At 41.7% G+C, this 27,458-nt stretch overlaps 1 protein-coding gene across 9 annotated transcripts in view; it reads left to right on the forward strand.

The window, feature by feature from the left end:
• LOC130167390 (latent-transforming growth factor beta-binding protein 4-like) overlaps window positions 1-27,458 on the forward strand; it is a 128,226-nt gene that overhangs the window by 56,307 nt on the left and 44,461 nt on the right. For 3 of the 9 annotated variants that reach the window (XM_056373532.1, XM_056373530.1, XM_056373535.1), the window contains exons 10-18: window positions 9,236-9,298; window positions 11,130-11,252; window positions 14,741-14,917; window positions 16,917-17,063; window positions 24,348-24,743; window positions 24,917-25,093; window positions 25,392-25,523; window positions 26,129-26,254; window positions 26,366-26,479. In XM_056373532.1, coding sequence (XP_056229507.1) covers window positions 9,236-9,298; window positions 11,130-11,252; window positions 14,741-14,917; window positions 16,917-17,063; window positions 24,348-24,743; window positions 24,917-25,093; window positions 25,392-25,523; window positions 26,129-26,254; window positions 26,366-26,479 — 1,455 coding nt within the window. The remainder of the gene's footprint in view (window positions 1-9,235; window positions 9,299-11,129; window positions 11,253-14,740; window positions 14,918-16,916; window positions 17,064-24,347; window positions 24,744-24,916; window positions 25,094-25,391; window positions 25,524-26,128; window positions 26,255-26,365; window positions 26,480-27,458) is intronic. The other 6 variants (XM_056373539.1, XM_056373531.1, XM_056373534.1 and 3 more) reach the window with 5 other exon arrangements.

Raw genomic sequence — 27,458 nt, forward strand, 5'->3', positions numbered from 1 at the left:
AGCAGAACAGGAAATACCAAAGGCACTCACATGGAGGAGATGTTTAACTCGGCAGGAGGATCTGATGACAGCAGGTGGAACGGTGATCTCACTTGTGTGAGCCGAAGCAGTCAAACGCCACACAGCCACAGGCAGACGAGAACCAGGAAGAGCACAGGCAAAACTCGTAGCCAGGGACAGAAGGCTGTTGGGTTTACCGGGGCAGAGACGAGGAGAGGTGGTCAGAGGCAAGCCAATTCGAAATCAGTCCAAGAGCGAGTGCTGGAAAGTCACACATGACAGCGAAAACAATCTGACAATGAGTGAGTGGACCAAGGCTGCTTAAATACCGGCTTGATTGGAGATGGAGTGCAGCTGGGAGCAACAGGTGGGGACGGTGAGGCTGATGAGGATGTGTGGCGGAGTGGAGAGTGAGACGGAGGCTGGATGAGGGGAAATTTCCCAGTGCAGCAGGAAAGAAGGCAGGCTGTGATAGGTTCATATTCTAAATGACTCTGGATAAATAGGGATGTAACCTGAAACTAGTCTGAGTGGAGGAGGCAGACAACCAGGAGGAGGTGATTCTAGTTTATGGCAAGTCATATCGTCATCGCAATATTGAACAATGTTATCACACAGATTTTCCTCATATTATGCGGGCCTAGCAGGGTTAGGGTTAGATACAGCGGTATACAATAAGTATACTGTATGAACCAACACCCATCTGAGCCAAGACACATACACAACAGCAAGACACACAAACAATGATCCAATGACTGATGCCGCTGTTGCAAATGATCCTTGTCATGTTAAGTTCTGTGGGTAAAGACTCCCACATATTGATCCTGAACAGAAAAAGCTCAAATGAGGATTTACTAAAGGCCCTTACTGTTCCCAGTGGGTGGACTTTGTGTTATTGAGCCAGAAACCCTGAGAGGAACCAACAGTTCACTGTTACTGATGAGTTTCATTTAATTTATTGAGATTATCAAAAGTGATTAAATTTTTTAAGAGCACGACAGTGGTGAGATCTTATCAGCTCCCAGACCACCACTTTATATATTTCATCATAAGAGGTTTGACTGTTACCGATGCAAGAGGTTCCACGCGTCAGATCGATCAGCTGCTCAGACTCAAATAAAGTTTGTTCAAAGAGTTTCAGTTTTGTTTTCCTGAACAGCATCAAAGTCTTGACACTGGTTTCCAAAAATACCTCTGTGATACTGATGTACTGCCAACCTTAAACACACACACACACACACACACACACACACACAACTCATTTTCCCTCTTTCTTTCTCTCTGTGAAACTCTGATACTTTATGACTGAAATATTTTGGAGATATTCCACCAGAAGCTGCTTATATAACTATCTGACATTATCACACGCGCACACACACACACACACACATACACACACACACACACACACACACACACACACACACACACACACACACACACACACACACACACACACAAGCAGTCGATAATGATGCTTCCATGTTTGTGTAGAGAGCTGACTAACAGTAAAGGAATGTAGGTCTGTGGGACTGTAGGCCTTTAATTCACACACACACACACACACACACACACACACACACACACACACACTGAACATCTGCACGTGTGTGTACAGACACATGGGAAGTTGTGTTAGCACACTTGCTGGAATCCAACTTCACATCAGTCTCTCAAATCAGAAAGAATTACGCAATACAGCTTTAAAAGCCACAGAGAGAGGACACACACACACATACACACACACTCTCTCTCTGCTGTGTACTGCCAGCTGGATGATGTCTACTATTAGTGTTTAAATGTCTCAGAAATAAACAGAGGGAGAGCCAGGTTTATTAAACCCGTTCTAAGAAGTCAGTTGTTTTTGTCATTTTAAAGGAGAAACATGAAATAGAAGTCTGATGATTCTATTCAATAAATCTCATGAGCTGATCCAAACCAAGACTTAATGTCTCATACTAACAGGTTACTGTGTGTAACAGCAGCCTGATGTTACTGATGTTTTCCAAACACTATTAAAAACATCAGTGAGCCACACTGTTGCACTATTACTCTGACATGTTCCTTCATTAACGACTGCTGCATGCTCTTCTGGTGGACCTCTCCTTACACTGTGAAACCCTTACAGATGATCCAGAATCCAGCAGCCTGTCTGGTCTTTGATCAGCCTAAAAGGTCATATGTCACGTTGCTACTCATTGACTACCCATGACCTCCTGAATCAGATTCAGTCTCTAATGCTGCCTTCAGAGAGATGTCTGGGTCTGCTCCATCTACTTGACCTCAATCATTCAGCCTTAGCTGATATTAATGACTTTATATGATAAACATCATACTGAGTAATTATTAATCAGTTATTGAGTCATAAAAGGCTTTTTTTCTGAAATTTAGTGAAAATATCAATTTGATTATTTCAAACTGTTGACAATAGAAATGATTCTGTTTCTTTTAGGCATTAAGGGATGAGTGCTCTGATTGTTGCTCTATTGTCACAGAAACGCGAAAATACTGTAAATATCCCATTTGATGGTAACAACGCTACAGTCTACCGAACCTCTCTGGTTTCCCGGCTGCTCAGGAACTGCAGGGAAGAGGAGGAGCACTTCCAATACACTGAGCCTCGCCTCCATTATAGCAAATAAACTACTTTGATGTAGGAATAACTAAACATAAGACACACGGTGCAGAGAGAGCAGGAGAGAGGGAGGGAGAGAGAGAAGTCATCGGTAACAAGGCTTCGTACTAACGACTATGACGAACTCTACATATCGAACAGAGGGAGTTAAACATAAAGACCTGTCCGTAATAAAAGTCTGTTACGTTCTTGAGTTGAAGTAATTAAAGACTACACTATTGTAGATCCGGACGGAGGCTGTGCTCTGTGTCAGAGACTAAATAAGAAAGATACTCTGTCTCTCGCCCCACCTGGTTGAGCATGTGACATTTGGGTTTTTAGTTCTTGCAACGGCGTCTTGGTTCAAGTCTGGCCTGTGGCCCTTTGCTGTGTTGGGACTCATTCAAGAGACAAGATGTTTCTTTGCTCCACAGACAAAGGAACTCACCTCCCCACATTTCCTCACTGTTCACAACTGGGGATGACCCTCCCCCAGGGACCTCACTTACCAGCCAGTGTTGGTCAGTGTGTGACATGTGACTCCCCAGGGTGTCACCAATCAAAACCAGATCTTCTTTCTTCCCCTCTCTTCTCTTCTCGACTTGCTCTGGAGAGCAGCTCCTGCTCTTCCCTCTCTGCTCTTCAAAGGGCAACAAGGCCCCAGCGCAGGTCAGCCCTGCTACCTGAGAAACCAGCTCTCTTGCCAGCCTGCTCACAGCAGCCTGCAAACACTCCTCTCCTCAACAGCAGCCCCCTGCTTCGGAATAACTGAGAGTAAACCAAGTTTTCTTCAAAATCAGCAGCTACAACACAAGGTCAGCCAGCTGATTTTCCAAGCAATGGGAGTCACAGCAGAGTTAGCATGGAGCAGCTAACTCTGTGAGGAGAACAAAGGAGATAACAGCGGAAGCCACACAGCCAGACAGGACTTTACTCCACCAGGAAGCCTCCCAACTCACTGGACTTAAAAACAAAACTGGAAAGGACCTCTTTGTTTTGTTCCAAGGACTGGGTAACGTTAACTGACTGGGCCTAACCTCTCCTAGCACAGCATAGAATAGCACAGCATAGCTAAGCAGATGAAGTCTTAACTTTGTTAATGTACCTGTTGATTAATGTCTTGTTGTTGTAATGTTTGCTTAGGTTGTGGTCAGTTATACAGTTAATTGAGTACTCGTATGTTCACACACATGTCTCAGTTCTAGAACCTGCACACCAGGTGGTCTCAGTGGCCATTTTGAGTAGTTTCTTTTTTTACCGCCATCTTGTGTAGTCTTCTTTGTTCAGGTCATGTGGTCGCAGTGACCACTTTGAATCGGCCATCTTGCCTTTGTCTGTGTCACCACAGACACCTCCCCCCAAACACACACACACAAACACACACACACACACAACACACACACACACACACATACACACACCTGTATATGCTAGATTAGACATTGTGTTTTTACTCTGCTCCATTGTAAATAAATGTCTTTAGGTATAACCACTGGTATGTTTAATGTTGCACAAGTGTGACTATTGCCAACCTCTACTTAGTAGAATTCCAATCCTTCAACTTTAATTTACTGTTGATATGCTAATTTGGTTATAATTATTAAGGTAATTATTAATCAGAGTTCCAGATTAATAGTAATAATTTGAGACTGAAACAATTTTGCCTATTAGTATAGGCTGGTGGCCCCAAGGACTTTAATTAATTTAAATTTTATTTTAAAATGTAGTTATTATTTAATATTAATATTTTTAATATTAACATTTTCTTAATTTATGATAACCAATAAACTGATAGACAACCAAAGATCCAACATTTATGGTGTCCAGCTCATTAAGCAGAGCTCAGACCCAACATTTAGGCGCCCCGTCCGAGGCTAAGTACTGTTGGCAAATATTCATAATTGCGCAATATTAAGTTCATAATTTGGCCAAAACCGCATCCAGGTGTACTTACAAACAAGTGCATTGTGGTGAGAATTGGTTTACCAAATTAAGCTGAAGCAAAAGTAAACATCCTCCAGTTATTAATAGCTAACACCTAAGCATTAGTATCACAATAAGAGCTTGCTGTTGCTGCTAATTATTCCAGTTTAGCTTATTCTGTAGGAAGTGTAAGAACCTCAGTTCAGCATTTGAATACCACGTCTTTCTAGTCAAACTGCCAGAATTGGCTGTTAATTCAAGTGCTCATCCCTTTAATTTAGACACAGCGTGTCACCAGCCCTGTGTAATACAGAGAGCTTGTACCTGGCTGTTACTGCCAAGCATTTCAGCCTGAGTAAGAAATAGAGCCTGAGATAGAGCCACAGCTACCAGCCCTGTGAAACCCAAGTTCTGCACCTAGCTGCTACTGCCTTGCATTACAGCCTGAGTTAACTTGAAGAAATCAATCTGACTGTTTCTGCCTTTGCATCTCAGTCACTGCTTTTGAAACATTTGTCAAGCAGACAGTAAACCTGCACTTGCTTTTACTATCCCTACTCTTTTATGCCCACTAGTGTAGCTACCCCTCCTCCACAGGAAGCTACCCCCCAGAGTGTAAGGCCACTGCATTGTTTAGTTAGGCTAGTGTACTGCCAAACTACACTACAAGGTGTCTGCCAGTGCAACACCACAGCCAACTACATTACCTTCTTGTTTTGCTAAAAAACTTTTTAACCTCCCTCTTTCCCAGACACAGCAATGGAGAACCCCTCTGTAAAGTAGTTTATTTCTTCCCTAGCACAGAGCCTGAAGCCTGGCTACCCGGAATTTATCAGCAAGTTAAATTCCAGTGCAGTAAAGAAATAGACTTGCTACTCAGTGACAGGTGATGCTCAGACTGCATCCAAAGGCCCATTGTTAAGATGTGTACTGTAGAACTTCTGCAGGCAAACCAGCATTGCCCTTCAGAGCCAAGCAGCCCTAGAGGAGGAGGTAAAAGCACTTAGAGCTCAAAATGCTCTTCTCCTCCAGGAAGTTCAGGAAGCTAACAAGAAAGCCATGGAGACCTACTTAGGAGACCTGCACACATCTCTGTTCACACAAGGAGGAATTATTAAGGGTTAAATCAGAATGCCTTGCTCCACCACAATTATTCATTGCATGTGATTCTGGTTATTCTGCTTCATGCTCTTCCCTTAATGACAGGTTAACTCCACCTCCACTCAGAAAATGGGACCAATTCCCAACTGACCCTAAGTCCTTGGGAATGAAATCAGCTCCTCAACCTCCACTGAGAGACAGAGGTTACACCCACCTGACTTCCCATCTTCCTGAAATTGACACTGAAGAGAGTAGTAGTTTATCTTGTAGAGTCACTGATCATAGTCACTGTCACCTGTGCTCACCCCTCCAACAGGAGGACCAAGACTTTTCAGGACTGTTCAGCCTCCTCACTGCACCTCCACGAGAGTGATGACAGCTGCTCAGCTCCTTCCTTTAGTCCAGCTAGCTTAGTCTCGCCTTCCACAGAAGGGACCTCACAGTGCCCTGGTCTCGAAGTGCTTGAGTTCATAGCAAACGACCTTGAACATTTTGATCCAGACAACTCTCTCTAACTCTCAACACATTGAAAACTACTTTAAGGAGTTAGATCACAACTTAATTGATTTGCTCCATGCAACCCAAAGAGAGAAAACTAAACTTGTGTGGAAGACCAGCTCAAAAGCGGTCCACAAGTCTATGCAATCACTGCCTCCCAGATGACTACAAAGAGCTCCGTCAAGCACTGACAGAGGAATTCTCTTCTGCTGCTGATGAGATAGAATCTGTGGTTGCAGCATCTCCAAGCAAACACTCACGCCGTGAACATCCCAATGATTTTTACAAACGTAAAATGCATATTTTGAGGGTAGGAACACACAGGCTTAGTGGAAAACTCCACTTTCAAGTCATTGTTGCTGCAGAACCGCCATCCCTGTGTACGCACTCACGTTGCACTGATGATGCATCAAGGGAAGCCCACCATGCAGGAAATAAAGAAGATGACAAAAATGGCTTAGGAAACCATGGTCACTTCCAAAGCAAAAAAAACAACTGAGCCTGCCAGCTCAAACACCTTAGCATCACACAGACCTGTCACCTCAAAAGATCGCCCTCAGAACAGCTCGAAGGGGGGTGATATAACGCCATATAGGGACACTGAGCGTAACCGCCATGTCCACCAAGTGCGTAAAGTTAGGCACTCCCACAATAGGAGCAGGAGACGGCCTTACGCAGAAATTCTGGCTCAGACACAGGACCAGTAAACATATGGATCAGACAATGACCATGTCATCTCTGACCATGTTATATCAGACAGTGACAATGCCTCTGAATGTTCTTTTTCCAGTTACTCAGAGCGTTATCGCCCTATGCCACAAGTTAGGGAAACTTAAAGCACTGGAGCTCCAGAGTTCGCTCACCGAGCACTGACAATAAGTAAGTTCAGGGTACCTTACAATCTTGCAGATAGACACACCGGGTTTGTCAGCAAACTAAATCCTGAATCAAATCAGACACTACCGTCAGATTCTGCAGGTAGGTAGGTAACTCCTTAGTTGTACTTTACAGGTGAGATTAGTAACACACATGTCCCGCCATCTGACACAAGTTTAGGACATTGCATATACATGGCACACTCACCCAGACACTCCAAACCTTGTCATTCTAGGTGCCACTATCTATACCTCACCTTAACAAAAATCACTGACTTTCCTGTTCTCACTAACACCATGACACGTTAGTTGTTTTTACTATTCCATCATTATGGTTATTATCTGGATTTTGCTTTGTAACCTGATTGTTCTTGCTTAGCCAAGATAGATAGTGTTGACAAATGCCCAGGTGTTACCCCTTGAATGAACTGACAAGAGCAGAGCTCAGAGCCAACAGTTGCGTTTCATCCTGTTTCTCTGAGTGATCATGTTATGGTAAATACAGCTGAAATCACACTATAGGGAGTCCAGGCATAGACTAGGTTCTGACCTAGTCTTGTATTGTTCAGTCTTAGTTGAATGTAACTGATAGGTAGTGTATGAAAAATAAGAAGAATTTAGTCCATGCATACTGGTTTGTTGTTGACCAGTACAAACCAGTATGCAGTGACATGTATAAAAGGCACAAGGACCAGTGTTATTTAGTGGATTATAATAATAGTCATGACTTGATTTATACTGCACTTTTCAAAACAAAGTTACAAAGTGCTTTACATGGTTTTCAACAGGTCTTCAACGTAAAGAAGTAGAAATCAGGCATTAAAATCAGAGATTTAAAGTAAGATAAATCCAAATGAAATTGAGTAAAATACTGCAAATATAACATAAAAACAATAATAAAAATCACTAAAAATAACAGTTGTAATAAAGAAAAAAAACATCTGCCTCCAAATTAAGAACGGCTTTTGTAAAAAGATGAGAAGTTACTGACTCTACAAGTCTCAGATCTTCAGACAGCAAGATCCAGAGCTGTGAAACCCAGTCTCCTTTGGTGTTTAACGGGGTCTTGGGAACAGCCAGTAGAGTCCTGTTTAAGGGTCTCAGCCTGAGCTCAGGAAATGTAACTGGGAGCTAAACTGTGAAGAGCTTTAAAAGCTGTAATAAAAATCATGATATCAATTCTAAAACTGACTAGTAACCAGTGAATAGAGGCCAACACATGGGTGATAAGATCCCATCTTCTAGTGTTTGTTTAAAACCAAGCAGCTGCATTTTGGACCAACTTAAGGTGTGAGGTCGTTTTTCAGATTTAAACACTTGATACCCTGACAGTATAAAAACATGTACAACCTTCTCAAGATCAGGTCGTGTGAGAAAACAGCTGATCTTTGAGATTCTCCTCAGGTGATAAAGACACACAAACCCACACAGATATTACACCCAGGTTTCTGGCTGTGGGTTTTACTTTTGTAGACTGGGAGTCAAGATGTTTTGTCTGTCATTAAGCTGGAGAAGGTTTTGGGACTTGAAGCATTTTATTCCAGCCAGACAAGATAGTCAATAATGAAAGTTGGCCTCCGCACTGATCTTTAATAGGACATACTGTACATTTCTGTGTCATCTGCATAACAGTGCTATTGAACATTGTGTGAATGAAAGATGTGTCCCAGCAGCAGCATACTGTATATATACAGAACAGGAGGGGGCTAAGGATGGAGCCTTGGGGAACACCACAGGTCAGCATGAGGAAGCATCAGTGACATGACCAAAAACATTGTGTTTGCTGAGCAGGATTTGAACCAGTCTGGGACAGTGTCCCTGATGCCGCTTTTCAAGGGGATCCAATAAAACAGAACGATCATCTGAGATCGACAGAATTGAAAATCAAACAGTCTCCTTCTTCAGCTGAAAGTCATAGGTCATTAGAAACTTTTTTAAACCAATTTTAAATAAACAGGCTTCTCTGAAACAGTCATTTGCAGATAGGTCTAGTTATTGAAACCAGTAGGGTCAACAGGTTTTCTTAGAGGGGGGTTCACCCCTGAATGCTTAACACAGCCAGCTGAGTGAGAGCTGTTTATAGTGGATAACACTGTGGGAAATAAATATGTATAAATTCACATTCACACTCACATCCTGATCAGATGTCGTGCAGTTTATTAATCTGTTCTTTCTTTGCCCCCCTCCCTCTGTCTCTGTCTCATATTCCATCATTAATCATTAGCAGTTGAAAGCAACAGTAGCTGTCCTGTTGGTTTTGAGCAAGCCAATGGAACACAGTGTGTCGGTGAGTTTTTCGCACACACACACACACACACACACACACACACACATATACACTCACACACACACGTACGCACAGTACTTTAGGTTAGAGGTCACAGACAGATGGTGACAATAGCTCAGGTGGAAGAGTCTGTATGTTAATGTGTACCTATTGGTACTTGTATTTTACTTTAATGTTTCTCCTTAATACAATTTATACTTGCACCTCACTACATTTCAGGGAGAAATATTCTACATTTTACAGATTCAGGTGTTTAAGACTGGCGTCATCTCTGAACTTCTCACATGGTTCCATTAAATCGTTTGAGGCCAAACTTGGTAAAATTACCAAACCAGTGGACTAAACTAAGTGTACATGACGTAGTTAAAGCAGCTACAAAAGCAAAATGACTCAGGATCAATCATATGATGATTTCATTCAGAATCATAACTCACTGACAGCAGACAGTTTAAAGTGGAGCGCATACTTTTACTTTTAATTCTGCAAGTACATTTTGCTGAGAATACTGCAGTACTTTTACTTAAACAGGATTTTGATTACAGGACTTTAATTCCAATAAGGTATTTTTGGTATACTGGTACTACTGAGTACTTCTTCCACCGCTGCTGACAGAACAGATATTTCAAATGTCTACACAGGATGCATTACTAACTGTGGCCCTCTGAAAAACACATGTGATCTACAGTCGGACACTGAAACCTCCTGCTTTCATTATGAGTAGACACTGTTACAACCAGGTCTCTGTGGGTGAGATGCAACATGAAACCAGAGTGAATTGGCAACTGAAGTTATTCATTGCAGAATAATTGCAGAATAATTTTGACAGAACATGATTTGAATATACATGAAAATGTCATGAAAACAAGTTCTCAATTATCTTCCTCTATCAAACCAAAGAAAAGCAGGACTAATAAAATATCAACACAATCTGTGGAGTCTCAGTCATCAGGTTTCAGAGTGTGAGGAGCTGCAACCTGACAAACAGGTTAAAAATTGTTACTGTTCATAGGTGGATTATATATATATTTATATATAATTATTATTTTATTATTATTATTATTTTTTTTCATCCAAATGGTTAGAAGAATGTTGTGTGGCTGATTTAAACTCTACTGCTAATGATAAACAACAATAGTCAATAATTTCTTTATTAACCTTCTCTTTATTTCAGAGTGTTGGTCATCAGCACGTCATTTACCATCATATTTGTTGTTTTACTGACTGAATACTACATAATCTGTGTCCTGGTTTCTATCAGAGTGCCCACTTTGCTTATTCATGTCTGAAACTAGGATATGGTTGATTCTCCAGAAACCTGATTGTGTATTTAAACAAACTCAGTGTTACAAACTCAACAGAGACCATAGCTGCTTCATGTTTGAGCTCATGTTGTGAGTGTGTGATAGCAGTATGTATGTCCACGTGCATGTGTGTGTGTTATTGTGCATGAATGAATGTGTTCTTATCTGTCATACCTTTTAAATTACAAGACACACAGTAATATGACTGAAAAGTGTCAGCGTTTACAACACCCTCAATAACAAATGACAGACCTGACAGAGCTGATCCTCCTCTTCAGCACCAACATCACACTAAGAGGATAAACTGGGCACACACATCTATTTTCTTCAAGAAGATTCAATTTCACATCATTTTCAGAAATTAAACTCACTTCAGAATCAACTTGATATTAAGTTTTGTCTTATTACAAATCTCATTAATCTCACTTATTCTGTCCAAATGTTCCTTACACCCACATTTTAAAATAAATGCAGAGTCTCTTACACAGTTGGCTATTGTTCATGCGTTGTGTGTAAATGTGTGTGTGTAGATGTGAATGAGTGCCTTCAGCCAGGGCTGTGTGAGAACGGGATCTGTGTGAACACCAGGGGGAGCTATAGCTGTGTGTGTAGGGCGGGGTTCATCCTTGATGCCTCACATGGAATCTGCATCTGTAAGTAAGACACACGCACACACACACACACACACACACACACACACACACACACACGTAGATGCTGCCGCCAGCTTGGGAATGAAATCAGGAATAACGCAGACTCCAGACCAGGACTTCCTGAATCCATCTCAGCTCACTGTCTACAATCTGTTGGGAAAAAAAAGAATCCACAAACTGCTGCACAAGGTTTTGATTGAGATCTTCATCGCGCACAAAGCAGAACAAACAAAACATCAGATTGTATACAACCCTGTACTGTCCTGTTGTCCTGCTGCACAATGACTCTTGGACGAATCTGATGCCTCCCCTAGGTGATCAAAAAAACTGATCTGCTGACAAAAGGTACCCAAAATATTAATCTGATGCTGTGTAGCAATATTTTCCCCCCAATATACCAACTAGTACATTTCCTGTGCAATAGCTCCTCCAACCTGAACAACCACACAGGTCGTTTTTTTTTCAACCCTTTGATACGACCCATAGGTGGGTCTCCTGAAAAAACACCCCTACAATGGCAGGTGTACCAGACCTTGGTTGTCAGGGATACACTAAATGCGTGGACTGTACCAACAGCAGCATACCTACATTTGTCACCATGGCTACTATAATAAGGGTCATGGCTTGGTTAAGTCTAGGAAAAGATCATGGTTTGGGTTAAAATAAGTACTTCCTCAACATTAGACGATCTTTGTTGTCATGGTTACAATATAAAAAGCTAAACTAACGTCATGCTCCTGTGTCATATTCATCCATCCACCACAACTTCGTCCTGACATGGACTTTGTCTTTATTTATAGTATGTCACTGACCCTTTAATACTTAGAAAAGTCAAAGTCAGCAGAAGTCCACTCACCATCCTTCTGAATCCCTGCACGTCAATGGACGTCTTTGTAAGTGGGTTCTTTGTTCTGTTAGAGGTCAGTAGAACTCTTTGTTCTGCTGAACATCAGTGGAAGCTGGTGCTCAGATGGTTTTTATGAAGCCTGACTGGTGATCTGCTTATTCTGACTGGCATTCACTGAAAAGGAGGAGGAGGAGGAAGAGGAGGAGGAGGAGGAGGTGGGTCCGCTGCAGGATGCTGGTCTGCCTGGTAACCAAGGACAACGCTCTAATTAATCAAAGCTCAACGCTGGTTTATTAAGTCTGACTCATGTTTTGTCTGTGTTGCTTCCAAACTGTCTGGACTTGCTGTGGAGGGGTGTGTATTATATGTGTGTGTGTGTGTGTGTGTCTGTTTGGTCTCTGGTTGTCAGGTGTGTGTTTGTGTAAGTTTGCTTTTCTCCTAGACTCTACATTTATATATGACTTGTTTGTTTTGTCAGTTACGTTCTTAAGAAAAATTATCTTTGGTGGGATCTTTTTTCCAGGGAGTGAAGGTGGACAGTTTTGTGCTGCACAGAAGAAAAAAAACAGTGTGTATAAATGACAGTTCATAGTTTTATAGAGAGAAACAGTCTGTCACCTAACTCCCAATAAAACTCTCACAAATTTATACGTTCATTTAAACAAACAAGATAGATAATGAGCTACGATAGCTTCCTTACTCACAGCTCAGTCAGTGACATGAGTTTACAAGTCAAAGGTCACTCCATGCGGAATATTTCCATTGGTTGACTTCGGCCCTGAAGCAAATACAGTAGTTGTAGTGAATCTTTTTCAGCATTTTAGAACCTGGTGTGACCAGACCTGTAGTTATTATAGGAAAACTAATTAAACATGTTGTTAGATGTGTTCATTAGACTGTTCCCTCTCTATGTTGTTTCAGATGTAATTTGTACAGCACTTGGTTTCCATGAAACAATACTGTACATTTGATATCAGGTATAAATTGAACAAATTAAAGTAGTATATAAATGGAATTTCTAGGAGACAGTTGCTCCGGCCGTCCTGACTGAACCTGTGGGTCTAACGCTGTCTTGGCTGCTTGGCTAAGTTTGTCGTCACTTATGTTGTTTGTCGTCTCAGTGAACATCTCTGTTTGTCTTTGTTATGTTGGCTTTCATTAAAGAGCACTTGAGTGCCTTATCTTCTAGCCTTGCTGCTGTGATGTACAAGTGTACTGCCGGGTGTGTCAGTACACTATGACATCACTGCTGGGTGTGGTTACAGGAGAAGAGAGAGGACAGAGAAATGCTGCTGTTCACTCTGATGTTAAGTTCCTTACCGTTTTATTTTAGCCACTGCCATCATTATGTCAATGTTTTCATAGATTAGATCAGAGTCAAAATATCCAAGCAACTAATTGCACAACAAACTACATGCCATATTTTAATGTGAGAATGTATGAATGAATGTAAATAAAGTAAAAAAAGCTGAAATTCTAAGCAATAAAACGGATCTCCTCTGTGAAACACAGGCAGGAGTTTTGCTGATATGACACCTTTGGTGTGTAGTGACCATTAGCTGATGTTGGCTAATTTTGGATAAAATGTAGGTAGAAACTGTTATGTGACTGATATAACAAGTATTCAACTATTCTCCTCCAGTGCTACTATGGGCAGATTATAACAAAGTGTTCCCCTGGGCACAGACATGAAAAAAGCCTCCACCCCTCCTACTGAGTCTCTTTGTGGTTCTTTTGAGTTTCTTTGCAGTGGTTATGTGTCTTTTGTGTATGTGTATGGTCATCTTATGTTTCTTTGTAGTTTCTGTGTGTCTCTTTGTGGTTGTCTTGAGTCTTGCTGTCTTGTTGTTTTGAGTCTTTTTGTGGTGGTTTTGTGTCGCTTTGTGTTTTTTTTTGTGTATATGTATGTTCATCTTACATGTCTTTGTACTGTAGATTCTTTCTTTCTCTTTGTGGTTCTTTTGAGTCTCTGTAGTGGTTTTGTGTCTCTTCTTAGTTTCATGTGTATTTTTTTTGAAGGTGAAGACTAGGGTGTCCCTAATATATTTGGTCCCTGGGCTTGTACCCATTCATTAATGGATCCATGACTGCCGCACTATACATTTCAGCATTTTCCATGATCTTGTTATGGTCACTGCCGTTGCAGTTCAGGAAAATTTGCGTAGGCTCGCTAATTTGTATTTTTGTTGTTTGGTTCAAGAAGCTCTACCGTGCTGCCAGGGAGTTCAGAGTCAGAGAGATAAACACATTAAAATATGAACTAACATCAGTCAAATAGTTGAGAGCCTACCATCCTGTGATATCAATACAAGATGCTGCACATACCACCTTTACTCTCTGTTTTAATGAACGGTTTTTGCCTCATGGACGAGATCTCTGTTGATGTTGCTGCATCATTTTTCCTGCAGTCAAACCTCTGGAAATGTCTGAGCTTGCTTTATCTGTGTTGAGTCTCTGTCGAGGCTGCTCTGTTTGGATGTCTCTGTTGATTTCAGCCTGAACAGATCCGAGAACAGCATGAATTGATTCTGCATGCCACGCTCTGCCGATGCCTCAGCCCCAAGTCTGTTTGGATCCCAGACGAGCTCCGGGGTTTCTTCTTATAACACGTTTCCTATCTTCTTCTGTGTGTCCTCCACAGCCCAGAGTGTGATATCAGAGGAGAAGGGTCAGTGTCACCGGGTCCTGGGCTCAGGTCAGGGTCCATCCTCCTGCTCCTTGCCCATCCTCAGGAACATCACCAAACAGATATGCTGCTGCAGCCGAGTCGGCAAAGCTTGGGGACCCGACTGCCAGAGGTGTCCTTACTTTGGTTCAGGTTGGTTAGCTCGCACTTGGTGAGTAGGGAAGCTAACCCATTAACCTACTAGCCGACTGATAATTTAATGCCATGGGCAAGAGACTGCAGACCAGTTCTTATCTGCAGAACATTTCGCACCGCAGCAAAGCAGGACCATGGAAAATATATCAAATCATGAATCAGCTCAACTCAGATCAGATCAGTCCTGGAGCTGGTAGCAGGGGAACTCAGACTACTTCTTTTTTCAAACATCATTTGGCTGAATCAAAAGCTTTTGCCCTTATCACGGGTCAAACCGGAATAACAGTTTAAAAACCATTTTATATACATTTTCAAACTATACTGTAGGATAACTGCATCATTCAGTAATTGAGCCTTCATCATGTCACCTGTATTGTTTCCTTTCTTTGCTTCACACTTTTTTATCTCATGGTAAAATCCAAACAAATCAAACCAAAAGAACAAACTATAAATCCTATTCCAGTGTTATTTCTATCATATTGTATCAAAATTATTGAAAGTTCAGCTCTTCATTCAGTCCATCTGATAATAGTGTGTTTAATTTATCCTGTTTTAAAAGCAATAGATCCAGATTGGCAATTTGTTCATTCAATGTTTTCACGCCTCAAAAGTGCCGACTATAAATTGTGTGTTACTCTGTTCTTTTGGTTGGTCCACCAATTCAGACTGAATAATCTCAGCAGCTATCAGAGAGTAATGAAATATGGTTCAGTTGTTCATGTTCCCCTGATGAAGAACTGTAATAACTTTGATCATCCTCTGACTTTTCATCCAGCACCATCATCAGGTCATTAACTTTTTAATTTGTCCAATATTGTTGTTACTGACTGCTTCCTAAAGATCATACAGACCTGAGGTGTTTCTGTACTTCAAAGGAGCTATTTGTCAATTCTGCTATTTGCATTAGCAGCTATTTACTCACCAGTGTAGAAGAAGTGTGAGTTCAGAATCAAACTTCATTCCTTTACTTACCAACAGCTGTCTCCAGAGGTGTAAACAAACACCAATGTTAACTCTTGTCTCTATCACGTCTTTTCTTCTACTAAAGTTAGCATGCTAACCAGCTAGCCCTGGCCCATCTCATCACGGTCCGATAGCGACTCACTGTAGAGTCCAGTCTGCCCTGAAGACGAAGCTGCTAAGAGGACGTGTTGTAACTTCTTGTATCATAAAGACAACAATCGCTGAAGCTCTTGTCATGTGACAACCACTACCATCTGCTCTCTGCAAGAAACCATTTTCAGCAGCAGCAGAGAAAACTTAGATAGACCCTTCAAGCAGTGGTTACAAAGCAGCAGAAGTTATTTAAAATCCACAAGTAATTTTATTTACAATGCAATAATTCACCAGCACAGCAAAAGTCATGTCAGGCATTCTAACATGAATGAAACTTAACATTGCTTCAGTATTTTCAAATTAAAAGTCCTACAGCCTTCCTTTTATCAGTAGGCTTTTAATGTGAAAAAGCATCAGGAAGTGTTACATTTTGTTGATGGTAACATAATCAGGAGCAGGGCAAAGAAGAAATGATATGTTAACAATGTAACTGAGAGTATGAAAACATTCATTCTGTTAGAGAAGAGGTGAGGTGAGTTAGGGTTAGGGTTAGATGTGTGTGATGTGTTAGAGCTGTGGACTTTATACAGGTACAAGTAATTTCGCCTTCAATGTGTGTGTTTTTTTTTTTTTTTTTTAGCCTCTTATTTGTTCAAGGGCTGTTATCTGAGTACCAGCTTTCAAAGGAGAATTTACAGTATTCTGTAGCTAACTGGAAGAACAGGAATAGTGAGTTTAGTCTTCCTGGTTCTTGTGCTGCAGTGGTTTAACTGAAAACCAGACAAGAGTTAATTATAATCGCCCTCCGTGCTGTAGACGAAATGAGTGAGTTTCTATAAATCCGGACATGAAGGCTCTGGTTCTGTCTCTGTTTCAGGTGATGACTCTTTCTATATTAACTGAGATGCGTTATCACTTCTCCCTCTGTCTCTGCCTGCAGTGGCCTTTAAGGAGATCTGTCCAGCCGGTCCTGGTTATCATTACTCAGCTTCAGCCCTGCAGTTCAACCAGAGAGTAACCCAACAGCTGGGGGGACGAGGAGCCCCACTGGTACCCCACGGCAGCCAGGAGAACCAGGAGAACCAGGGTAGCTACACTGTAAATAATGTTCCTGTAAAATAACAGTAAAGAGCTGGCAGCAGGGACGCCAGCAATATACTGTAATTTTACGGTATTCATACTGTAAATTGACTTTACAGTAGTAGTCTGTAAACCAGAAATACAGTATATTTCTGTATTCAAACTGTTAAATGATTTCAGTCGAATACAGTAAAAAAAAAAAAAATGCAGCATATTTTTATGATTATTTGGAAATTACAATAATATTCTGTTTAACTTGTTACTTTAACATCTCACAGTTTACTGTAGACAGGCACAGTAGATAAAACAATAACTCAATTTCGCAGTTTCCTAAAATATCAGTCTTAAATGCAATCAATATTAGAACTTCATTATTCTCAGGGCTATAGACAATTGCTTTATATGTCAAGCAGGAAGATCATTTCCGGCTGCTTTTTAGTGCCACCGTATCAGTCTTAACGCTGAAATGTTTAACCTTAACTGAGTTGCAATGTTAAGATTATGAAAGAAAAGCCACAGCTGATGCAAAACGGTTTGACAAATCATATACAGAGTTGGGAGAACTAACGTTAGGATATGTGAAGCGCACAGTGACAGAGAAATAAACAAAATGCATTTACAAAGAGTACAGAAAGTCAATATTTTCACAGCAATTTTCCGTTTTAAACGGAAAAATACAACCATATAAGCCTTGAGTGTCTCTTTCACCGAACTAGCTTGATTCCGTTAGCTCATTCTAAAACACACTTCATTAAAAGTCGACACAAACAAAATAAAACTCACCAAAACTATCTCTAGGCGATGTTCCAAAAATCCTATGGTTTGGTTGAAATAAATCGTTAACCACCGGGCAAGATATAATGTTGGCCTCTCCTTAACAGGTGCTGCTCCTCGGATGCAGACCAAGATTAAACAACAACAACAAAAAACAAAGTCCTAATATTGTTTCGGCTAGCCTATTCAAATCTAAGCATCACTGTATAACGACACAAACTCCTGAGCGTTATATCAAACATTCTTGGCAATATCAATAAGATAGCACCCACACAGGCAAAGAAAATAAAATTTTAATTCATTTACCGTTTAATTTTGTAGATGCAAGACCGGAATGATGGTGATTGTATTGTAATGGTACTATTTTATGCAGTTAAGCGCAAGCATACGTAAGTGATGTTCACAGGTAGTGATACGCAGTAAGAGGCTGGGAGTATTATCCCTACGCAACAGAAGTAGCTCAGGTACAGTTCAGTGAGTCTCAGTCCAGTGTTATGTTATGAGTGAATAAAGTCAACTAAGATAGACACTGCGTCGTGACGATATTTCTACATAACACTACATGGTGTCAGAAGTTGTCTGAAATGGCGAAATTCCCACCTCCGGAGAGTTTTGACTTCTCGCGGCCAGAACAATGGCCGGAGTGGCGCCAACGTTTTCACCGCTACAGAATAGCAACGAAACTCAACAAAGAAGACGCAGAAGTACAGGTCTGTAGACTGCTCTACTCGCTTGGGAAGGAGGCAGAGCACGTTTATAAGACTTTCACATTTTCCGATGAGGAAGATCAGAATGATTATGAAACTGTGATGGAGAAACTGGAAAGCTACTTCGTGCCAAAGGTGAATACTATTCACGAAAGAGCTCGTTTCCATCAGCGCACTCAACATGCTGGGGAAACGGCGGAGGGATATATCAGGAGCCTGCACGAGCTAGCAGACACCTGCGCATTTGCTGAAGCCAAGGATGAAAATATCCGTGACAGGTTGGTCATTGGGATATTAGACAAAAGGCTATCAGAAAAGCTACAGCTGATACCTGACCTGACGCTCAATAAAGCGGTAGAGCTAGTGAGACAGTCAGAGCAAGTCAAACAGCACGTCAGTGAGCAAGGGGCTAATGCTAACTGTGCACAAGTCAGTGAAGTAGCATACAAGCGTCCGCCACCCAGAGATAAACAGAGGCACAATAACGGTCATGGATTCAATAAAGAGGCCAAGGCGAAACAAGCACAACACGTAAACAAAGGACACAAATGCTCTAGATGTGGTCGTGTGCATGCTAGAGAGGATAAGTGTGCAGCACGTAATGCTGAATGCCGCAACTGCAAGAAACTGGGACATTTTGCAGTCGTTTGTCGCTCCCGTGTGGTTAACGAGGTAACTGCACCCGAAGAGGAAAGTGCACGGAGCCAAGTACACTTCCTTGGAGAAATCACAGACGTGGAGGATTCAAGCAATGCATGGACAGTGAAACTGCCAATACAAGGTATTGAAATAGACTTTAAGATTGATTCAGGAGCAGATACAAGTGTCATACCAGAAGAGACATTTAATCAGCTACAGAATAAGCCAAAACTTAAGAAAACAGTGAACAAACTTGACAGCCCAGGTGGTAAACTGAACTGTTTAGGTCACTTTGTAGCAACTACAATAAGAAAAGAGAAAAGATTCAGGTTCAAAGTGAATGTGACAAGAGGTTCACATAGCCACTTACTGAGTCGCAATGTTGCTAGTGCAATGGGCTTAATTAAGCGCATAGAGGAGATTAACTCTACTGTACAGCTGAAAGACTCTTGCCCAGATGAAGTGGGAAAACTGAAAATAAAGCCCATCAAAATCACACTAAAAGAGGATGCAGTCCCCTACAGCGTGTCAACTGCCAGACGTGTGTCGGTGCCTATGCTGCCGAAAGTACGACAGGAGCTAGACCGCATGGTAAAGACCGGTGTTATTCAACCTATCAAAGAGCCGACGGAGTGGTGTGCTCCAATGGTTCCTGTACCCAAGAAAAACAAAGACCAGCCAAGATTGTGTGTTGATTTAAAAATGTTGAACAAAGCTGTGAAAAGGGAAAGATATGTCCTACCCACCATCGATGATATCCTGCCAAAACTCGCCGGTGCCAAGGTGTTCTCCCTTTTAGATGCAGCCAGTGGCTTCTGGCAGATACCGTTAGATAGCGAGAGTGCCAAACTAACGACATTCATTACTCCTTTTGGTAGGTTCTACTTCAATAGACTGCCATTTGGAATCACAAGTGCACCTGAAATCTTTCAGCGTGAAATGACAGAGCTCTTGCAGGACCATGAAGGCGTGGCCATTTACATGGACGATATCCTCATTTACTCTGACACAACAGACGAGCATGAAGTGAGACTTCAGAAAACCCTAGACACTCTCAAGAAAGCAGGTTTAAGATTAAACCATGAGAAATGTCTCCTACGCCAGCAACAACTTATCTATCTTGGACATCGCATTGATGAACATGGTATCCAACCAGACATGGCAAAAGTCAAAGCCATCACTGAGCTTGAAACACCAAGTAACGTCACTGACCTGAGGAGGATCCTTGGAATGATCCATTACTTAGGCAGGTATCTCCCAAACCTGTCTGAGGTTACCAAACCCCTCAATGACCTACTAAAAAATGATGCAGCATGGTCGTGGACCGCAGCTCAAGAGGAAGCATTCAAGAAGGTGAAACAGCTTGTCACAAAGTCCCCTGTATTAGCATTCTATGATGTTAATAAACCAACTATTGTAAGCGCAGATGCTAGTAGTTATGGTTTAGGAGGAGTCCTGCTACAAGAGCATGACGGACAGCTGAAACCTGTAAGTTTTTGTTCCAGAACACTCACAACTGCGGAACAACATTATGCTCAAATTGAGAAGGAGTGTCTTGCAGCAGTCTGGGCTTGTGAGAAATTCACCAGATATCTGTATGGCTTAGACTCCTTTACCCTGCAGAGTGATCACAAACCCCTGATTCCTCTAATAAATTACAAAGATCTCCATTCAGTTCCTGTGAGGTGTCAGAGACTATTGTTACGTATGATGCGTTACAACCCCACAGCTGTATATGTCCCCGGGAAAGAGCTTGTAGTAGCAGATACACTCTCTAGACATCCACAAGCAGCTGTTACACAAGAAATTGCAGAACTGACAAGCGAAATACAAGCCTACGAGGAAGCAGTTCTCAAATCATGGCCTATCTCACCCACTAAACTGGACTTGGTCAAGCAGCAGACTCTAGAGGATGCCGAACTGCAGATGGTCCAACACTATGTGCTGTCAGGATGGCCCAAATACGCAGTCAAGGTGCCAGACAAGGTAAAAGCCTACTACACCTCCAGACATTCTCTCACAGTATCAGACAACCTAGTATTGTACAACGATAGAATAGTAGTGCCGGAAAAGATGAGGCCTGAGATTTTGCAAAGGATTCATGATGGACACCAAGGCATCGTGAAGTGCAGAGAAAGAGCTAAGTGTAGTGTGTGGTGGCCCAGAATAAGCAGAGACATTCAGGAAATAGTCAGCACCTGTAAACACTGCCAAGAGTCCAAACCCACTCAGAAAAGAGAACCCCTGATTACCACTCCACTACCTAATCGCCCATGGGAAAGAGTAGCGGCTGACATATGTGAACTGAACACACAACACTACTTGGTAGTTGTGGACTATTTTTCACGTTACATAGAAATAGCCTACCTCAAAGACATGTCAAGTGAGACCACAAGAGCTAAACTGAAGAACATCTTCTCTAGATGGGGCTGCCCAAATGAACTGATCACTGATAATGGTCCCCAATTCTCTGGGAGGGCTTTCATGCAGTTCTCTCAGGAGTATGATTTCAGACATATAACCACCAGCCCCCACTACGCTCAAGCCAATGGAGAGGCAGAAAGGGCCGTACAGACAGCCAAAAAGATTCTGAGACAGGCTGATCCCTTTTTAGCCCTCATGATCTACAGAGCGACCCCGTTACAGGCTACAGGCGTGAGCCCAGCACAGCTCATGCTTGGAAGGCAGATCCGTACTACGGTTCCAACATTGGAAACCAAGCTACAGCCCGTGTGGCCAGATCTCCAGCACGTGAGACAGGTTGATGAGAGAGTAAAACAAGGTTACAGACATGCCTACAATAACAGACATGATGTCAGACCTCTACCAGAACTCCAGTCGGGACTCAGTGTTGCTGTGAAGCTGGACAGCGAGAAAGGATGGACAAAGACAGCCACTGTCCTTAAACAGTGTGACTCACCACGGTCATACTTAGTCCAAACAGACGGACGAGTACTTCGAAGGAACCGTCGTCATCTGAGACCCCTCCTCAGTGCTCCAAACACTTCTGAGAAGGGCGGAGAAGATCACATCGAGTGTGATGGAGAGCCGCACTCACCCGCTCCAGCATCCGACCCACCACCTGACCCACCACCTGACCCACCTCCAGTCACTGTGCCAGTGACTCCAGTACACATGACCTCCAGTGGTAGACTTGTGAAGCCACCAGACAGATATGGAGAGTATGTGAAGTAGTTAAATAATATACTGTGCTTAGTGGCAGAGTTCTGTTTAGAGACAAATTCATCAGAGACTGTTCAGGTGAACTTACTGCCACACAGAAGAAAAAAAAAAAAAAAAAGTGTTAATGCATACAGATGTGATGATGTAAATTCATATTTGTCAAGAGTTAGTTTTGTTATCAATCAAGCATCTTGAGTTAGACTGAGTCACAGTAATTCATCCAGATGAAAGTACAGTAAAGTTCATTTTGTACATGTCTTAAAAGACTCAAAGTAAGGGTGATGTATTGTAATGGTACTATTTTATGCAGTTAAGCGCAAGCATACGTAAGTGATGTTCACAGGTAGTGATACGCAGTAAGAGGCTGGGAGTATTATCCCTACGCAACAGAAGTAGCTCAGGTACAGTTCAGTGAGTCTCAGTCCAGTGTTATGTTATGAGTGAATAAAGTCAACTAAGATAGACACTGCGTCGTGACGATATTTCTACATAACACTACAGTGATGAAGTCCGATGATATGCAGCACATGTCCACTAAATTGTCCGTCCTCTTCTGGAAAATATCCCAAAAATACTGTAGTGTCCTGTAATTTAAAACATCAGCATACTGTTTACGGCCTCTGTCTTGTTGCTCCAAGTTAAGAAGCCCACAATGCATTGCTAACTACAGTACTAAACTGTTAAACATGAAAACAGTATTTTAGTGTTGAAAATTGGCTGTAAATTTACAGCAATTGCTTACAGTGTACAGTATACCAGCCTGAAACATACTGTGTGTCGATAACAACACCACCTGTGTGTTTTAACACGTTTTTATTTAAGACTGGGGTTCAGTTTCTGAGGTCCTGTTCTGATCTTTCTCATGTCATGGAATTGTTTTGCTGGTGGCTTTGAAAGGTGACGGTGGTTTATTTGATTAATCGATTACTCTGATCAACGGAAAATTAATCATTATCATTTTTGAAGAAACTGCTTCTTAACTGTGAATATTTTCTGGTTTCCTTTAGTCCCCTGTCATAATAATGTGAATATCTTTCTTATCACTTCACAAAAAACTGTGATGGGCAGTTTATCACATTTTATAAACCAATCTATTAATTAAGAAAATAATCTTTAGATTAATTAATAATAAAGATAATCTTGATGGGTCGCTCCAACACTTTGGTCTGGACTGAACATATCTTTGAGTTTTAGTCGTTTTTCAAGCAAAAATCCCAAACATATAATTGTTCCAGCATTGAGTCCCCCAAGTTTGCATTGACTTTATATGATAGGCCAGGGCTCCAGAATGCAACCAGAACCTAAACATCTTCACCAGTGTGCCTGACATTTAATCGGTCTGTGTGTAGTGTTATTTTTTTCCCAGGCGTCCGCACTCTGCCTCTGATTGGCTCTGACCCTGAGAGTCTTCTCTGCCCTGTGCTCCTCTTCAAGGGACATCACAGCCATAAAACACACTGCTAATTCAAAATTAAGAGAATTATTGATTGTTTTTTCATCAACAAAAAAGTTTCAGTGCTTGTTACGCCTGTTGCCAGTGACAGCCAGAGCTGGCCACACTGTTTTCAGGTTGTCCTTCTGTCCCATTCTTGTTGACACATTATCTCAGTAACCACGAGGAAGTGATTTTAGTTACAACTCTCCATTGACCTTAGAGGCCCACCACAGACCTGACATCATCAGTGGAGGTTGCTCCACCACATGTAGATCAGTGGTGGAGGAAGTATTCAGATTCTTAACTTAAGTAAAAGCACTAAGACAGTAATGTAAATATACTCCATTACAAGTAAAAGTCCGATGCAACTAATGTACAAAGCAAGTCTGGAGCCCTGAAAACAGTGACCCAGCCTCTAAAACTCTTGTTTGACTCAGATGAGGGTCGAGGCTTTGCTGGACTGGATTTCTATGAGACTTAGCTGTAAACTGATTACTCAGGACCCCTGCACAAACCATTCATCTATACTTCATCTGCTTCCACCCCCTCTCAGGTCCTGATTCCGGTGCCAGTAGCAGCGGATCCTCCAGGTCTCAGCAGAAACCTTCGACCTCTGGAGCGACAGCTGGTGGAGCAAGTACTTTACTGGACTCTGCTTCGGGTGTTGGCTCCAGCGCTGGATCAACTGGCACTAGCAGTATCCAGACTAGACCCAGTCTACCTCAGCCTCAACCCCGGCCTCCGCCTCAGCCTCCGTCTCAGCCTCAGACCCGCCCGGCCGCTGGCTCTCCCCCCTACAGACCAGTACAGCCTGGCAGCACCGACACCACAGGCACCCACGTCAAACCCCAGACTCCTGGCAGAACTGGGACCCAGCAGAGCTTTCCTGAATCTGCTCCATCATTCTCAAAACAACCAAGACCACAGCCTCCGTCCACCGGGAGTCAAGGTAACAGAGGCTCTGAGAGCAGCAGATAACAGCAGGAGTAGGAGTCACACTACCAGATGAATGAATGAATGAATCAGCTGACCTATTAATCAGCTGACCTATTAATTGAACTATCACTACTTTTTTCCCTACGTTTTTTTGTTATGTTTTTATTGTGTATTTTCTGGTCTCAGCAGGTGCTCGTCCCTCCACTGTGTCCCGACCAGACCATCCACCAGCCAGAGGGGACTCGCTCCCCGCTCCGGCCCAGCCACAGAGCCCCGAGCATGGCTCAAGAACCAGCGCAGAACTCCCTCCTCTGCAGAACAGACCACCTGTCAGCCCGACCAGCAGACCGACCAGAGTCCAGAGTGAGTACCAGCAGACACAAGCACAGCTGGAGCAGAAAGGACAGATGTTTGAAGGTCCTCCTGCTGGATCCATACCACCAGGGTGTCCTCAGTTCTGTTTTCTAAAATTGTTTATACGTTAAAACAACTTCTGCATTAGTGTTTAGTTAGTAAAGCAGTAACACACACACACACACACACACACACACAGTTACTGCACACTCACAACGTCTCAGCCCACCCCCCAGGTTAACAAACAGACAACTGTACTAATCTGAATAATGTATCATAATTTAATTCCTGTTTTTTTTTGCAACAGCAGTGCGAGGTATGTGCGAGAGCAGACCAGGGGTGTGTGGGCGTGGCCGCTGTGTGGATCAGCCAGGTGGGAAACACACCTGTGTGTGTTATCAGGGATACCAGCCCAACTCTCAGCACACACACTGCCAAGGTGAGACACACACACACACACACACACACACACACACACACACACACATACACAATAATATTTGGATAGTTTACTGATTTATTTTTTCAGATATTTCACTAATATTTTTCAGCTATATTACTGATATTTCGAGCAGCTACTTCACACATTTTTGTCTGATATTTTACCGATAATTTTCAGATATCTATATATTGATATTGATACATATACAGGTTCTGGTTTCCAGGTAGATAAGGAAATTCTTCCAAACATCTGAAACATTTTTCTATGTTTCTATTTTGAGTTAAATGAACTTAACAAGTATTTTCTTTAAAGTGTTAAAAGTGTCAAAAAATTAACATAAATTCTAATTAACAAATATTTTTTTATTTTATAATTGATTGTAATATAATTTTTTTGGCAACTGTATCATCTATATAGAGCTCATTTGTTCAACACAGTCCTTCAAAGCTGTGTCAGTGTCACACAGAGATAAATAATTGTACATACTGGTGTGTGTTCATGTCTGTTAATAACTCTGAGTGTTTGTGTGTGTGTGTGTGTGTGTGTGTGTGTGTGTGTGTGTGTGTGTGTGTGTGTGTGTGTATGTGTGTGTGTGTGTGTAGATGTGAATGAGTGTGTGCAGTCTCCAGGTGTGTGTTCAGTGGGAGAGTGTGTGAACACCATGGGAAGCTACAGATGTGTGTGTCCGTCCGGATACAGGAGCAGCAGCCAGCAGACCGGTTGTCAAGGTGACGTGGACTTCCTGTTGGTTTGTCATGTGTTCAGACTGTTTGTGCTGCATCACACAGTAACAACAGCAGCTCGCTCTCTCCTTCCCTCTCTCTCTCTCTTGCCCTCAGACATTGACGAGTGTCAGCTGAACCCCTGCAGGAACGGGCGCTGTGAAAACATGCCAGGCAGCTACAGATGTGTCTGTCGCCTTGGTTACAGACTCACCGGCAACACCTGCACAGGTAAGGATTTATTGGTAGCACTAAAGCCTGATGCAGACTAATAGACTTGATTATCTGTCCCAGATGAAAAAGTCTTTCAAGTCAAAACAGAATCTAAAATTACGATAGTCAAAGTAAATAGGTATATATATATATATTAAGTATATTTATTGTCACAATGACCAGTAAACCAAAGATACAATAGGCAGACTGCACAGCACACATTGTGATTTAGAATGAGGATGATTAGAATTAGGATAGTCAAAGTAGCTAGTGGCTGAGAGGCCAAGTGCCAGGTAGTGGTACTGATACCAATGTTAATTAGCCAATGCCAATGCTTTTGAAGTACTTGTACTTTACTTGAGTATTTTTCATTTTGATGTTAACTGATACCTCTAACATTGCCAGCTGGAATTAATTTTCACTTCAAAAACATATGAACAACTTTTAAAATGTGATGTATTGTCACAGATTAAACAATGCGATCATGCACCTTACATGTAAAAATGAAAATGACAGTTAAAAGTTAATGCATCAAAAATAATCAAAAATGACAATCATAATATTATAGCACATTGAAAGGGATCATTCTGTAAAAAGACTTTTGCTGCTGCAAGGAAGTTTTGTTAATAAAACCTGGTAGATAAAAGTAGCAGTACCACACTGTAGAAATACAATAATACAATATAATATAATATAATATAATATGATATAGCAATTTGGTCCATCTCATGCAGTATATTAGTACAGTATATCATTGTATTGTGATTATTGATGCATTAATGTGTTGATCACTTTATTGTTGCAGATGATAAAGTGCTGGGCAGCTTCTGAATCCTCCCAAGATCCATACAGTCTTATCTTAACCTAAAATAAGACATTGTAATTGATTTGTTGATGATATTTTGTTTTATTAATCTTAATCTTCAAATAATTAAAGATTTCAAAGAAATTTAGAGCATTAAAAATATCTCTGTATGAAGTGAAGTGGAGTAGAAAT

The sequence above is a fragment of the Seriola aureovittata genome, chromosome 4 (genome assembly GCF_021018895.1).
Source record: "Seriola aureovittata isolate HTS-2021-v1 ecotype China chromosome 4, ASM2101889v1, whole genome shotgun sequence".
Taxonomy (NCBI): Eukaryota; Metazoa; Chordata; class Actinopteri; order Carangiformes; family Carangidae; genus Seriola; species Seriola aureovittata.